At 42.2% G+C, this 15808-nt stretch overlaps 3 protein-coding genes across 3 annotated transcripts; all 3 read left to right on the top strand.

The window, feature by feature from the left end:
- LOC8068599 (chaperone protein dnaJ 16) lies at positions 806–5610 on the top strand. Its single transcript, XM_002454262.2, has 12 exons — positions 806–1271; positions 1615–1738; positions 1811–1893; positions 1975–2086; positions 2169–2273; positions 2652–2702; positions 4082–4168; positions 4250–4361; positions 4440–4588; positions 4678–4731; positions 4803–5110; positions 5194–5610. The coding sequence occupies exons 1-11, from the start codon at positions 1111–1113 to the stop codon at positions 5091–5093; spliced, it is 1329 nt and encodes a 442-aa protein (XP_002454307.1). The 5' UTR covers positions 806–1110; the 3' UTR covers positions 5094–5110; positions 5194–5610.
- On the top strand, positions 6840–8279 carry LOC8068598 (peroxidase 65). The gene has a single exon (XM_002454261.2). The coding sequence runs from the start codon at positions 6906–6908 to the stop codon at positions 8004–8006; it is 1101 nt and encodes a 366-aa protein (XP_002454306.1). The 5' UTR covers positions 6840–6905; the 3' UTR covers positions 8007–8279.
- On the top strand, positions 9726–14721 carry LOC8075728 (alpha-mannosidase I MNS5). Its single transcript, XM_021458152.1, has 15 exons — positions 9726–10003; positions 10798–10840; positions 10929–10994; positions 11089–11150; positions 11302–11401; positions 11498–11680; positions 12237–12285; positions 12373–12552; positions 12769–12889; positions 12981–13062; positions 13136–13221; positions 13352–13452; positions 13648–13789; positions 13939–14089; positions 14207–14721. The coding sequence occupies exons 1-15, from the start codon at positions 9858–9860 to the stop codon at positions 14432–14434; spliced, it is 1740 nt and encodes a 579-aa protein (XP_021313827.1). The 5' UTR covers positions 9726–9857; the 3' UTR covers positions 14435–14721.

Here is a 15808-nt window from a genome sequence, read left to right as displayed (position 1 = left end):
TTTGTCGTTTCAATCCAGCAGTGCAAAAACCAAAAACGTTCCAAGGTAATTCAAATAGAAACGTTTGTCAGAATTCGTCGTTTAGAACCGATTCTTGTGTTCCAGACTAGAAACCAAAATGTTTTGACATTTCCAAAACACACTCTAAGGCCTTGTTTAATTTGCAAATTTTTTTGGTTCGGAGTATTGTAACACTTTCGTTTATTTGTGGCAAATATTGTCCAATTATAGATTAACTAAGCTCAAAAGATTCATCTCGCGATTTACAGGCAAACTGTATACTTAGTTTATGTTTTTAACTATATTTAATGTTTTATGCATGTGCCGCAAGATTCGATGTGACGGGGAATCTTGAATTTTTTTTTGGTTTTTGGGTGAACTAAACAAGGCAATTTCAGTTAACGAGTTTATAATAAGGACTACACATATTTACTTTCTTTTTAAAATAAAACACTCAAATAGTCACCTATAAAAGACGGAAGACTTTCTTTTGATCAAGTGCAAAGGTGTACTATTCTCTCACACTCCGATTCGTCGGCTGACGAGTGGACCAGATAGTTGAGTTCGATGCCCCTTGACCCCACCTATCAGTGACTATTCACACACCCATTTGACTTGTTGCACTCCTCCATACTCCGTACAGTTTAACGGTTAAACCTCTAGGGCGGCAAAGACGGCGACGCGGTAACCGGCAGTCCCGGTACACGGGGTACAGTACTGCTCGAGCGGAGCACCGCACCGTCGCTGTCTTTTGGGCCCCACATGTCGGCACCTACTTTAATTCGTCCGTCTCTCTCGGTCGCGTCTCCCTCCCTCCCTCGTGTCCCCCACCGATTTCGTCGGCCTCCTCGCTCCTCTTCTCCCCCGCCTCGCCACCCCGAATTAGAAGGAGCTCCGAATCTACCGGGCCGAGCTCGCCCGCTGGCCTCCCCGAGGGCGAAGCCCTATCGGCTGCCGCTCCTCCGTTGACAGGGGAGCTCAGCCCCACCGCCGCCGCGGCTGCGGCGGGTGGACGTGACCGGAGCTCCTCGCCGCCGCCGATAAGATCCGAAGGGTTCCTAGGCTTTTTGTGGCGGGAGACGACTGGTTCCGTCGGGTGGTCCGGTGAGCATGGCGGGGCCCAAGTTCGGGTCGTTCAAGGCAGAAAAGGGGGACTCCGCGGCGGCTGCCGGCGCCGCGGTGCAGAGGAGGGACCCATACGAGGTGCTCGGGGTGGGGCGTAATGCTACGGAGCAGGAGATCAAGAGTGCCTTCCGCCGCATGGCACTCAAGTAAGTATTATTGTCTGCAATGCTCTTGGATTTCGGTACCTCGCGCGCTCCTATTTTATTTTGCTCAGAGGGGAGGACTGTGTTCAAATTCTTTTTGTAGATTAGTTCGCATTTTGTGCTTATTTTGTTCCAAGTATGAGTAGCTGTATATCGTTTGCTTATATTGAATAAATTCCTCTTCTTTTGGAACCACATGAAGACCAGTATTAGCTAGCTTCTGAATCGTGCATTATGTTGGAACAAAAAACAAGGCTCTGTCTTGCAAAGAGAAAAAAAATTAAGGCTCAGTTTAGACTGTTTAGCTGTTTGAGTATTTATATATCTGGTAATAATTGTCCTGCAGGTACCATCCAGATAAGAATTCAGACGACCCTGTTGCCTCAGAGAAGTTTCAAGAAGCCACATTCTCCTATAACATCCTGTCAGATCCAGATAAGAGGCGCCAGTATGATGCATCAGGGTTTGAGGTGATTGATGGCATGGTTGAGCAGTTTGAGCTGACTGTTTTTTCGTGTGACTAATGCTTTGTTACTGTTCAGGCCATTGAAGCAGATAGTCAGGAACTGGAGCTCGACCTATCAAGTCTTAATACTGTAAATACAGTGTTTGCTGCTCTGTTTAGGTAGCTTTGAGATGATATATCTTCTATTCTCCTTTACTCGATATTATTTGCCTCATTATGTAATGTGATATATTTGTGCAGCAAACTAGGTGTACCAATCAAGACCACTGTCTCAGCAACAGTTTTAGAAGAGGCATTGAACGGATCAGTAGAGATTTCTCAGCTTCAGCTGGGCAAATCTCTATGTAGGAAGGTTGGCAACTGCTCCTTGTTCTTTATCTGTTCATTTGTTTTTAGCAGTGAGTAAACTTTGGTATTTATACACATGTTGGCAGGTAGAAAAGCAGTCAGCTCACTTTTATTCTGTGGACATAACAGATAAAGAAGCCAAAATGGGCTTAGTTTGTAGAGTTCATTCAACTTCTAAAAGTAAATTTAAGGTTTGTTGCCAACTTACTATTCATCCATCTTCTATTGATCGTTTGACTATATAACTCCCATGTTACATCTGTTATTGTGTTTCAGACTTTCAGTTCTAAATGTCACATTCCACTAGTAAATGTTGTCCTTTTTTAATACAGAACTGACCACTAGTTAACTGATAAGCATCATCTTCTTTTAATTGTAGTGTGCCATAATCAACCTATTTTGCTCTTATTTACTGAATATAAGTCTACCTTTTTAGTGGAAAATATTAGTTCACTTCCATTGTTATTAAATTGTTGATATTGTCGCAGCGTAGAACATTTAAATAAACCAAGTACTTGATATATTGTGTAATTGCAGCAAAACAAGTTTGTTGACACTTCTCTTTTCAGCTGTTGTATTTTGAGCTTGAGGACAATGGTGGATTAAGCCTTGCTTTACAGGTATGCATGTGTGTAGCCAGATTATCATTTTTCTTAGTACAGATGAAAAAAGAAGACAAAGTTCTATTGGTTACTGGCTTATCACCTGCCATTCTGCCAAGCATATGATGCCAAACATGTGAAAACAAATATTTTCGTACCAAGTTTAGATCTTGTTGATTTGGCATGTCAACCTTGAGGGCACAGCCAAGTAGCTGCAGTGCACTGACTGCCATAACTGTAGTATGTTAGTATCAATAATGCTTTGTTTATCACTGTAGATGTGTTTGGCATCTGTTCATTCTAAAATATAGCTGATGTGGTATTGTGGTTGAAGCAGTCCCTCTCAACATGATTTATGACAGTTCAGTACTAATATTGTTGGCTTGGAAATTTCTCATCCTGACATTATAAGTTAATTTTGTGTTATTTTAATCTCAATCTCACAAGATCAGTGTTCAACTGGATGACCCCTAGGAAATAATTCTGTGGTATATTAAATCTGAATATGTTCCTTAGCATTATGTAAAACTCGACCGGGACGGTTAAGACTGCCGCCGCAGCTTTCAAATTAAGAAGAAAGTGCCATCTCACCCGGCGAGAAAATCTCCGAACCCCCACCCCCATCCATCTAAAAGCCTTTATTGGTCCAGAAATATTACCAAGGGTCTCAAGCATACACGCTATCCTGCATAGTCTCCCACAGTCCCACTCTCCCTGGGGATGAACTGTGTGTACCTTGACTTCATTATTAAATGTTCTATTATCCATCTAGAAGCTTTTAACTACAAATTTACCAGATAATGGAATGGGCAAATGGCTGCTACCACACCACTTCTCTCCAAATTGAACAGTAAGTAATTAGCTTAAGGAATCTGATTGTGAGCACCCTGAGCTGTTGTGAGATGGTGTCACAAAGGAAAAGGCAGTAATATCGGGCCCATCAATTCTTGATGCTTGTGAGAGGATGTTACTTCCCCTTGGTATTAAAGCCAGTTCTTATTGAGAGAGATCACACAGTTGCCTATGTATTTAGGGAGAGTGTAGGTGAGGTAGGAAACATATCAATCTACTGCACTTGGATTAACCTAGTGCAGTATTGATTCAGATATCATGTCTAAGGAACCAACCCAAGTAACTCAGTTGAGCCATTTTTTGTAAAGAGAACACAAAAACTATACATATAGTATGTCATGGATGCACATAGGGCATCACAAGAGAATATAACAGATGCATCATTTAGAAAGAGCATCATAGTTACTAACTTATTTCTGAAGTTATTTGCCTTGTTTGTATTAAAGTCTGCTGCTTGACAATGTTCTTCTATCCAGAAGGGGATTTTGTGATCTTACCATGTTGTCTGAGCATGATTTCAGCTAACGTCTATTAGCCTAGTGCAGGAAGATAGTGCAAAAACTGGAAAAGTTACTTCTGCGGGGATGTTCTTTCTAGGCTTTCCTGTGTATCGATTTGAACAAAATAATTCAGTGAGTATATAAATTAATGCCTTGTTGCCTCTTTTTGTTTTTCTTTGCGTGTTTATTTTTACAAGTCACTATTACTACTAGGCTGCTGCTGCTGCGAAGGATCCTGATAGTGCTTTCTTTAAAAGATTGGATGGCTTTCAACCTTGTGAAGTAAATGAACTGAAAGCAGGAACCCATTATTTTGCTGTATATGGTAATATCATTTTCTGTTGTACCATATCTAGGCATCTGTGACTATATTACAATTTACTGAAAATCAATCATTTTTCAGGTGACAATTTCTTCAAAAGTGCGAGCTATACTATTGAAGTTGTATGTGCTGAACCCTTCTCTGATCAAAAGGAGAAGCTACGAAGCGTGGAGGCAAAGATAATTGCAAAACGATCTGAGCTGTCTAAATTTGAGTCTGAGTATCGGGAGGTATGCAGTTCCCTTTGACATATTTTATTTATACAGGTTCTCCATCTATCATAAAGTTTTAATGCTAAAACACATCGCTAAATTGGAAGGTTTTGGCAAAGTTCACCGAGATGACTAGCAGATATGCTCAAGAAATGCAAACGGTATGTGCATTCATTAAACTGGCATTTGTGCTTCTCACTGTGGTCTGAACTTTCTATGTTTTAATGCATAGATCGATGAGCTTCTAAAGGAAAGGAATGCAATTCATGCATCCTATACCAACAATCCAACTCTGCAGCGGAGTTCCAGTAGCAGCAAAGGGAAATCACCCTCTAAAGGGTCCAAAAGTGAGGATGACCAAACTGTAAAGAAGGAAAAGAAATCAAAGAGCCAGCCAATGGAGGGATCCAAAAGCGACGATGAGGGTCCCAAAAATAAAAAAGAAAAAAAGCCTAAAGATCGGATTCGAAGGAAGAAGTGGTTCAACATTCATTTGAAAGTGGACAAGAGAAGGGCCTGCTGATAACTGCAATGTACCATGTAATTGTTTTTTTTGGTGGGTGGGTGGGGGTTCGGAAGATCTATCTCAGTATTCACTTGCTCTTTCTGTTCTTATTTTTTAGGTGTTCCCTAGATCTCTGCTCCAAGCAAAAGGATGGAAATCCCATTTGATGTCCAGGAAGATGCAGCATTTCATTTTGTCGATGATTCCTGTGATCATATTCATACCCATTTTGTTTCCTGAAAAGTCAGGAACCTCGCCAGTTTCAGAAATGGTGTAAAGAAATGTACCACGTAGTTTTGTGACCCTAGTCGGATACTGTTGTATTTATCTCAAGTTGGACAGTTGTTGATGGATGTACAATAGAGATCTTAGTAGTGTGCTGTCTAGAATGGCAGAATCCAATTCAGATTTGTTCAATTTGTTTGATGACGTCTGCGTCAGACTTTACTGTCCAACTTGACTCTGAACCATCTGATCTAAACTACTGATCCTGTATTCCATGAGGCAATCTAGCAATGTGCGATGATGGTTGAAACTTGTGCGTGGTGCTTCATGAAGGAACAAGGTTTTGATGATTCTTGCTGTTTCAAACACTGAATGAACACATTGTTACAACTCTACGTATTAAGAGGCATTTGAACCAGCATGCTCCCAGGTTGTGTGAGCTTTGTATTCTCCTAGGCTGGTCATGCTGAAGCGAGAATTTGTACCGTAGACCAAACCATGCTTTCATGGTGTGCTGGAGATAAAATCAATTCTGACCATTTGTTCCGCACAAAATCAAGCTTTGTCACATCCCACGGACAAATTGTCCAACGAAGAATGTTGGTTTCCTTTTTCCTTCTAGCATCAGATACAGGTCACTAGTTGGCTGTAGTTGTGATAGGCGTAATTTCCTGATAAAGTCAGTGCTAGATTAGGTGAAACTGATAGTTAGACTGATGCTTTAAGGCCCTCCACAGTGTGCAATCGATGCCCAAAAATGAATGGGTTTGAAAAAATATAATTGCAATCGGTGATCAAATGGGCATGTGGGGACTGCCAGAACTAGAATAACTCCGTCTTCATGTTTGGAGCAACAAAGACTAGCAATAGTTTCGGAGCAGAACTAAATAGTTTTTTTATTATAATTTTTATGATTTGGCAGCGGTGCCTCTACTTGTTTCGCTCCTGGTTTTGCTGGCAGCATCGCTATGTTTGGCTGATAAATCATGGCAGAAAGTACTGTTGGCTGATAAATCATGGCAGAAAGTACTGTTGGCTGATTTATTATGAAAAAAAAACACTGCTGAATGACTGGCAGATTCGGCTAAGCGAACAATAGAGGGCCTCATGAGCGAGAAGTTGTGTTGAGTTTGTAGTGGGGGGTCGTTCATGTACTAGAGTTATCTTGTCTTTGCACCCTAATAGTGTGATCTTCTGATCCTCATTTTTAAAACTAGGAATTAGACCTATTTTTATATTTCCTTTTCTGATAAACCTGCTAAAAAGATCCGACGATTCAAATTTGTACGGCTTCCCGCTTCCGAGGCACAAGACAAATCGATAGCATTTGGCATTTGCTAAATGTAGTAACCACCACCCTGGACGAGAGACACACGTTACAAGCAGCACAGCGTGCGCGCAGCGACCGTTTTCCACCCTTTACAACTCCTCTTCTTCGGTTGTGTCCACCGCAAACCTCTCCCCGCCTCTCCCTCGGCTCCGTTGGCCTCCCCTCCATTGCCTCCAAGAACGGCCGCTCCTCGCATTTCTTGGACCCGAACACCCACGCTTCCAAAAGTTAGGAGGGAAACCCATCAGCCAAGAGCTATCTCCACACGCACAGCGATGCACCAGCACGAGATACCAGCCATCATGCGCCTGTCCCTCCTCCTCCTCCTCGTGGCCGCCCTCACGGCGCGCGCCGCGGCACAGCTGCCGGCGCCGGCGGGCGGCGGCGCTCTGAAGCCAGACTTCTACAGCCAGTCGTGCCCGCGCGCGGAGCGGATCATCGCGGAGGTGATGCAGACGAAGCAGATGGCGAACCCGACGACGGCCGCGGGCGTGCTCCGCGTCTTCTTCCACGACTGCTTCGTCAGCGGGTGCGACGCGTCGGTGCTGATCGCGTCCACCCAGTTCCAGAAGTCGGAGCACGACGCGGAGATCAACCACTCCCTCCCCGGCGACGCCTTCGACGCCGTGGTGCGCGCCAAGCTGGCCCTGGAGCTGGAGTGCCCCGGGGTGGTGTCCTGCGCCGACATCCTCGCGCTGGCGTCGGGCGTGCTGGTCACCATGACCGGCGGCCCCCGCTACCCGATCCCGCTGGGCCGCAGGGACTCGCTGTCGTCGTCGCCCACGGCGCCCGACATCGAGCTTCCCCACTCCAACTTCACCATGGACCGCCTCATCCAGATGTTCGGCGCCAAGGGCTTCACGGTGCAGGAGCTGGTGGCGCTGTCGGGCGCCCACACGCTGGGCTTCTCCCACTGCAACGAGTTCGCCAACCGGCTCTACAACTTCCGCAACCAGGGCGGGAAGCCGGAGCCGTTCGACCCCAGCATGAACCCGTCCTACGCCAGGGGGCTGCAGGACGTGTGCAAGAACTACCTCAAGGACCCCACCATCGCCGCCTTCAACGACATCATGACGCCAGGCAAGTTCGACAACATGTACTTCGTCAACCTGGAGCGGGGCCTCGGCCTGCTCAGCACCGACGAGGAGCTGTGGACGGACCCGCGCACCAAGCCCCTCGTGCAGCTCTACGCCTCCAACCCCGCAGCCTTCTTCACCGACTTCGGCCGCGCCATGGAGAAGCTCAGCTTGTACGGCGTCAAGACAGGCGCCGACGGCGAGGTCAGGCGGCGCTGCGACGCCTACAACAGCGGACCCGCCATCCCCGGCGCCCTCGGCGGCGGCGGCGCCATGCCCATGCCCATGCCCAAGATGTAACGCTGCGCGTGCTACGACGACGGCGCGCGCACGTGCTTGTCTGCCGATCTCGATAGACGGCGGCCGAGCTGTGTGGCACGACGACGACGCGTTGCTCGGGGACCTCTCTGCTCCAGCTGCGGCGGTCACGATGGTGTTAACATTTTGTGCGGAAATGTAATATGTTTCCTGCTCGATCAAGTAATTTATCCCTAATCTGTGTGCTGCGGAAAAAAAGAACTTTGAAGTGTTGCTAATTGCTAGTATAAATTAATTCGTTTTTTTTGGTCCTTTGATCGTCTTGCCAGTTTATTCATCATCATGTATATAACTCACGCAGATTTTTCTCATGATTTTTTTTTGCTAAATAAATGTTGCGAAACAGACCGTTTTTAAGTTGTGACATTTGGCGGCCAAGGACACAGGCCACGGCGGCATGTCTGCGCGCTTGTGATTGGCTACTCCCATGGGTGTGCACGTCATAGGTGATCTGGTTCTGACTTCTGAAGCCGACAAACTGTTTTAGTGCGCGCCGCCTTGCGTACATTGTTATGTGTACACAGGTTCTCATTTCATGATTTGGGGAAAGCAAAATGTCACGTTAAGCGCAACATAAATATTATTACCTCCATTTTAAATTATAAGGCCTTTGACTTTTTGACCCTAAATTTGACTACTCGTCTTATTTTAAAAATTTATATAAAAATAGTCAAATTTAAGTTATTTTTGAAGAACTTTTATTAATAAACTAAAACCGCAACAAAAGAAGTGATATTTTACATAAATTTTTGAATAAGACGAGTGGTCAAACTTGATGTTAAAAAAATCAAGCGCCTTATAATTTGAGAGGAAATATATGAAACTTTATAAAGTTGATAGTTCTTTTCAAAAAAATTGATACAATAACTTAAAAATAAGTAAAAACGACCGAATATAAAAAATGAACCTTACATGAACTTCAATTGATTTACGTAATTTTATTTTCAAGTAAGTTTTCTTATCTAGGTTTAGAGGGAGATCATTGGCAACAAATGAACCTAGCGGTGGAGGTAGACATAGAAGTGATCAATCATGCACAAGAGAATAAGCCTTAAAATAGATGACGTGGAGTGGTGAACTCGGTTATTATGGTGCAGATTGTGGTAGACTCAAACAACACTGACACTCCTATAAAAAGAGCATGCAAGCAGGAAGTGGTCATTCATGGTAGCAATGTGAAGTGCATAAAGAAACTTGGGAGGAAGTAAAAAAAAGAACTTGGGAGGAAATTTAACAAGCTGCAGTGCCCAATGCCTGCAACTCAATGTTGTGATTGATACATTTAAAGAAGGTAAGCAGTTGATTATTAGCATGTTTCATATGAAAAACATGCATAAAGTCTATACGATAGGGCAATGGATCACACACTAAGTCAAGAAACGATATGAGAGATATGTATAGAAAAGAAATAATGGACAAAATTGTTGAATTTTATCACCTAGATAGATAGCTTTGTTCTCGTGCTTCATAATTTGTCATCCTAGTCGCCTCCTCATGTTCTCATGCACGCTCCATCTCCTAGTGTTGCCTTCCCTAGACTTGCTATACACATGTGTAAATCATGTACTTTTGAACATCAGTGAATTAATCTGTTAACATAGTGCTCTGTGCTTACAATTTATACAAGCTCATAAAAAACAAGAGGCATCGGTGGCACTGCATGGACAGCATAAGGGGGGCCTCCTAGCAAATTCCCCTACGCAGCGCTCTCGATCAGACCCGTCTGAACTCTGAACTTCTGAGGCGAACCCGATCCCCACCACCGCGCTCCACCAGGCACCAGCCCAGCCGGCTAGCCACTTCATCGTCCCTCGTCGTGGCGCGGAAGCCTCCATGCGATCCCCTGGGCCGCGCCTCCCAGCGCCGGCGCGGCTCGCCGTGGCTGCCCTCCTCCTCGCGGCTCTCACCGGGCTCGCCGTCGGCGCCGATGGGTACGGGCGGGCGAGGAGGCTGCACATGAAGACCAAGGTCCTGGAGATGTGAGTACTCATCTGCCATGTGCTTCATTTCCTCCCGTCTTCGCCGTTCGCTAATCTTTCTTCTGAAGGATCTAGTTGTGGGGGCCTGGGTGGTGTTTTCAGCGGTGTCTACGTGATGCTGTAAACACAAAGGCTAGTTCTTCTAATTTGACGAGTTCTGAACTGAAGTCGTGAAACAAATCCTTACAAGTTTCAATGCTAATCTTTTTCGATTTGTTGGCTCAAATGTTAACATTTGGAGCTCACGTGTCTTTGTCTCTTTGGCCTAGGATTGGGGTGACACACCTCGGAACAAAAGTTCTATGCCAACGTGGTTGGCAAAATCTGAGAGCACTTTGAGCTTAGCCTCTAGTACCACTGTTATTTGACGTTCTTTTGTTCTTTCTTCCTTGATTAGCTTCTTCTGAAATGAGTTGACTTTAAAGTTCTTCGAAATTGATGTTATTAAAGACCAAGAGACTGTAGAAGTTGGTCAATTTGACATCTTCGATGCTATTACAATGATATGTGATAGGCTGGCACATTTAGTGTTGTCAATCAAGATTATAGGGCATCGAACATGCCTGATGAAAGGATCCAACATATCCTAGCCACATTAAAGGTGCTAACAATCTAACATTTGTGTTGTTGCCGCTATCAAGATCCAGTGCTGTAACTGTAAGTAATGACCCACAAAGGCGTGTGACAGGGTGGCCATGCGTTAAGACCTATATAGGAAGCTTGGCCTCTTAGGCCTTAGCTTCATTGCCATGTTTAAATATGTTCTGGTATTGATATACTTCCATTCCTTTCAGGTTTTACCATGCCTATGACAACTACATGACTTATGCATTCCCTGTATGTTAGCAGCCACTTTAGTACTCTACTTTTGTTCAATTGGTCATTGACTAGCACGAGCTAATGTTCTTTCTTGATACCTTTTCAGCATGATGAATTGAAGCCTCTTACTAAAAGTTTCACGGACTCGCTTAGTGAGCTTGGCAACTTAAATGTATTAAAGTATTGACAACTCTAAGGATTTTAGTTCATATTATATAAGCTTAAGGTTCCACAACTTAATGTTACTCATTATTCCTTTTTTGTAGCTTGAACACTTGCCACAGGATTATAGTGGATCCGCATTGACACTGGTTGAGTCATTATCCAGGTACACTTTATGAATCTGTAATGTTTCTAGTTACTTAGTGCTTTGAGATTTATATTGTCTTTTGTTGTTCAAGATGTAAACTGTTGTATTTTTCTTTGACACTTCTATTCATAAGATTGGTATGTGATGCCTCTCTGTTTGGCTCATGCAGTCTTGTTGTCTTAGGTAACCTCACAGAGTTTGAGAGAGGAGTTCTCTGGCTTTCAGAAAATCTGACATTTGATGTTGATGCTCGGATTAATCTTTTTGAGGTAATTCTATTTGATTATTTTTACTGTTACCACACAGGATTTCAAGAATCAAAGCAGCTCTGCCTTTTCTCATTGTTTTTTTTTTGTGCTATTCAGTGTAACATAAGACTTCTTGGGGGGCTTATTTCTGCTCATATTCTTGCAAAAGACTACAACAGCCAGTTTAAACATGGACTGTATCAGGATCAATTACTACATCTTGCTGAAAGTTTAGGCAATCGTTTTCTACCGGCATTTGAGACACCTACTGGATTGCCATATGCATGGATTAATCTTAAGGTTCATATTACCAAACTTTGTCTTTTCTCAGACTTTAAAAGCCTAAATTGTTGTATGCATGGATCAATCTTAAGGTTCCCTTTACAACCTGTGTGAAATAAGACAAAAACTTTGAAATCGTATGGCCACTTGAATAACATCATTTATTGTTTGTACAAGTCTGTGTACATTCAACATGTCAAACTGAGAAAGGATCTTCTGCAAAGAGTTATCACATTTGTCTGAAAGCAGACTACAACAAACCTTGAGTTTTTTCTCCAATAAGTTTTGGAAAGGTGTATAGTTATTAAGACAAGCATGCTCATTAGGCACAATGTTAACATCTATCAATGTTTATCTTCGGACAACTGGGACATTGCTTGCTAACAGCTAAAATGAGAGTGACAAATTATAAGCATGCTATGGTAGAATGAAGAACCACTGAATGATTACTTTGTTTGGAAAACTCAAAGTTCACATGTATTAGAAATCTGGTACTATTACTTGTCAATTGGCATAGCTTTTGACCTTATGTTTATCAAAATATTTTTGTTGATCATACAACAACCTTTTTCAGTATGGAGTGATGGAAAATGAAACAACTGAAACAAGCACATCAGGGTGTGGTAGGTGGAAGAAATTTGTGTTTACTATTTCTAGGTATAAATGCATACTCTACTGTGGTTGTTGCTTACTAATCTACATGCTTACAGGTTCCCTTATACTTGAAATGGGTGTATTGTCACGTTTGACTGGTGATTCTAGATATGAAGCTGCAGCTCTTCGTGCTCTCCGCAAGTTATGGAGCATGAGAAGTTCACTGAATCTAGTAGGCACAACACTTGATGTTTTAACTGGCAAGTGGATTGAGTATTCATCTGGAATTGGTGCTGGTAAAACTATCAATACTTACCCATGTAATTTATTGATCATGTGCTTATGTGATGTGTTTGTAGCATTATTACAGCATATGCTGTTATGTTTCCTTCACTGCTGCATTTTAGCATCTTCATTTCTTAAAAGAGATAATTATTGTCACTTCATGAAATGTCTAATTAGAAAATATACCTTTTAAGGCATAATAATGAGTTCTAGTAACATGATTGCAGGTGTTGACTCATTTTATGAGTATCTGATTAAAGCATATATTCTTTTCGGAAGCGATGATTACTGGGATATGTTTCATTCAGCTTATCTTGCAGTGCAGAAGTACTTCCGACATGGTCCATGGTGAACGATTCTTCCTGCACTTCATTTCACCCACCTTGTCAGTCTCAGGAGTATGCTTGTTTTGAAATAGTAATGATTGTCAACTCTACAGGTATCATGAGGCTGATATGAGGACTGGAGAAGCAACACACTGGCAGCTAACTAGCCTTCAGGCCTTCTGGCCAGGTCTTCAGGTTTGCTGAACTCCATGCATTACTTTTGGATGGTACTTCTTTATTGTTTGCTTAGTTCTACTATAATGAACAGACACTGTTGGGAGACGTAACTGCTGCAAATCTATCACACCGTGAGTTTTACAATATATGGCAAAGATTTGGTGTGTTACCTGAAAGGTATACTGTTTTGATCCATGTTTTCGTTAATGGAAAACCAAAGTACACACGTCTAATAAGGCAAAACTATTTCAGTTAGAGATGAAGCATAATCTAGATACGTACATTGATGTATGTTTTATATTTTTAGATATCTTTTGGACTATGGAATGTTGCATCCTACAGAGAAGTACTATCCCTTGCGTCCTGAGTTTGCTGAGTCAACATTTTATCTTTATCAAGCTACTAAAGGTGCACCCAACATATCTAGCTCTCATGTGTTCATCTAGGTTTCCTGTCATCTTGAGCTCATCATATACGACTTGTTCTTTGTAATCATGCCATTTTTCTTATTGTAGAAACACCTAATTCACCCAGACATATGTAGTTTTACCACCTTTTCTTTTTCCTCTCCATTCCCAGATTTCTGAATCACTTCTCTTATAGATCCTTGGTACCTAGAAGTGGGTGAAGCTATTGTTGGATCACTTAATTACTATACTAAAGTGGATGGAGGTTTTGCTAGTGTCAGAGATGTTTCAACAATGAAACTTGAAGATCATCAGCACAGCTTCTTTCTTTCAGAAACGTAAGCTAACAGTTTTCCTCTTGTTTGTTTGAAGCAGTTAGCAGGAAAATACTTCGTGCACATCAGAAAGTCTCTCCTTTTATTGACTCATGGGCACGAACCGCGCATTGATAACTTAGTTACTTAACATGCTAATTAACAACTTGCAGGTGCAAATATCTTTTTCTTCTGTACGACGATTCATTCTTGAGGAATCAAAATTACATATTTACAACAGAGGGACACCCCCTTCCAATAAGAAGCACATGGCATGAGAAATTTCCAGCAGCATATGTTCCCAGCAATTGGACATTTGTTAAGGTGCCTTTTCTTCTTTCAGGCTCCATCCCTTAAGTTCTCCTTTCATGAGTATTGGTCTTCGGATTAGTTGATCTGGGAAAATATTGGCATTGCATATGACACCAAGAACCTCTGCAGGATGAGATCCAACCAATTCGCGTGAGCGCATTATCGTCTCAAGTTTGTCCGGAGACAATTTTCCGGAAAAGCGTTGGCACCCCATGGGAGAGTGCGTGTCATGTACCAGATGCACACGCTAGCCACAGATGCAGGACTGATGATGACTGTGGTATAGAAGCAATAACATGCAAGAAGAGGACCTGCAGTATGGCTGGCTACTGCGGCTTATGGCTGGTGATTTATTAGCATCTCAAGAGCGGGAGGCCATATTGTTTTGCCATTACGGGAGGATTAAAATATCCTCGGCCTATAACTGTACAATAGAGTAGTGGGATAGCATGATAGGTTGGCGCATCTCAGTCATTCAAATTTGCCTTTCTGAATTCGTTTTGTACATGCCTGTTTTCTGGTGCGGATTTTGAGCATTCGAGAGTGTACGTAAAGGAAGTAAATTTGATGGAATTGCATGATAAAAACAGCTTCCTTCACTTTATGATTTGAGCAATGGCAAAATCAGCACAATGTTTACCCCAGCCAAAAACTCTGGGATGCAAGTACCGGACGTACATTTATTTTTGGCAAACAGAACAAAAATACAAACCAGGCAGTAGCCACGAATAGAGCGAAAGATGAGTTTAGACGAGACAAAAACTGGCAACTACCACATCACTTATGAAACACAAGTTCTATCTAGATTTGCACTATATTTTTCTAAATATTATATGTAGCACAATTTTTCTTTACATCTTAGTCCCTCCGTCCTAAAATAATTGCATGTCTCACACCTCAAGGAGAAACATTTTTAAGTTTAATTAGATATATAGAAAATATTATGTCATTGAATCTCTAAATAAATTTATTATGAAAATACATTCTACAATTAATATGAAAATATATTTCACAATCTAATGATACTTATTATCCATCATAAATATTATTACCTTTTGTATATATATTTAGTTAAATTTTAAAATATATGGTTCCTCGATAAGTGAGATATGCACTTATTTTAGAACAAGCAGAGTACGTTCTAAACTATTAACTAACCTAACAAGTTAGATTAAGAAGGTAAAGCACAAACAAAAGAATGCAATGAGTAAATGTGAAAACATAGATTGGATTAGAGATGCAAACTACCACATAATGATTTTTCCCACAATATTGGAAAGTTCACACTTTTTCACTAGTTCTCGTTGTGTAGGCCTCACATGATTGTCCTCGAAAGAACTAGGTTATGCGGTTGGATATCTCCGTAGACAGACCATGAGGCCTTTTCGATGGGGCTCCATGTGACCTCTCCCTAACCATTCCTTGCCATCTTCACTATGAAGAGGTTTTGGACAAAACGCCAAGGCTTCATTTAGTGTTATCTTGCAATATTACTAGCCTAGCATATATAACTCTTGGTGCATGCATGCACCGATGCCAAGGAGGTATGTACTCACTGAACTATCTAAACACTAGGCCTAAACCTAGAACAAGCGTTAAAGTGGTCTCTAACTAGCCTAATGAAAGCCCTATGTTTGGTTTCAGCAATTGAGACAACAAGTGGACTAACCTTTATCTCAAGTGTTGTGATGAGATAGGTTATGTCTACACCAAGATTGAGCAAGATGGCAC

Source organism: Sorghum bicolor, chromosome 4 (genome assembly GCF_000003195.3).
Source record: "Sorghum bicolor cultivar BTx623 chromosome 4, Sorghum_bicolor_NCBIv3, whole genome shotgun sequence".
In the NCBI taxonomy this organism is placed as follows: Eukaryota; Viridiplantae; Streptophyta; class Magnoliopsida; order Poales; family Poaceae; genus Sorghum; species Sorghum bicolor.
This window is presented reverse-complemented; position numbering and strand designations above follow the sequence as displayed.

What these genes read in the sequence shown, in the direction of transcription:
- LOC8068599 (XM_002454262.2), top strand. Translation starts at nt 1,111, where the DNA reads ATGGCGGGGCCCAAGTTCGGGTCGTTCAAGGCAGAAAAGGGGGACTCC. An exon ending in TTCCGCCGCATGGCACTCAA is followed by an intron (nt 1,272 to 1,614) that starts GTAAGTATTATT and finishes ATTGTCCTGCAG; the next exon opens with GTACCATCCAGATAAGAATT. An exon ending in CCATTATTTTGCTGTATATG is followed by an intron (nt 4,362 to 4,439) that starts GTAATATCATTT and finishes ATCATTTTTCAG; the next exon opens with GTGACAATTTCTTCAAAAGT.
- LOC8068598 (XM_002454261.2), top strand. Translation starts at nt 6,906, where the DNA reads ATGCACCAGCACGAGATACCAGCCATCATGCGCCTGTCCCTCCTCCTC.
- LOC8075728 (XM_021458152.1), top strand. Translation starts at nt 9,858, where the DNA reads ATGCGATCCCCTGGGCCGCGCCTCCCAGCGCCGGCGCGGCTCGCCGTG. An exon ending in CTGGTTGAGTCATTATCCAG is followed by an intron (nt 11,151 to 11,301) that starts GTACACTTTATG and finishes TGGCTCATGCAG; the next exon opens with TCTTGTTGTCTTAGGTAACC. An exon ending in TTTGGTGTGTTACCTGAAAG is followed by an intron (nt 13,222 to 13,351) that starts GTATACTGTTTT and finishes TTATATTTTTAG; the next exon opens with ATATCTTTTGGACTATGGAA.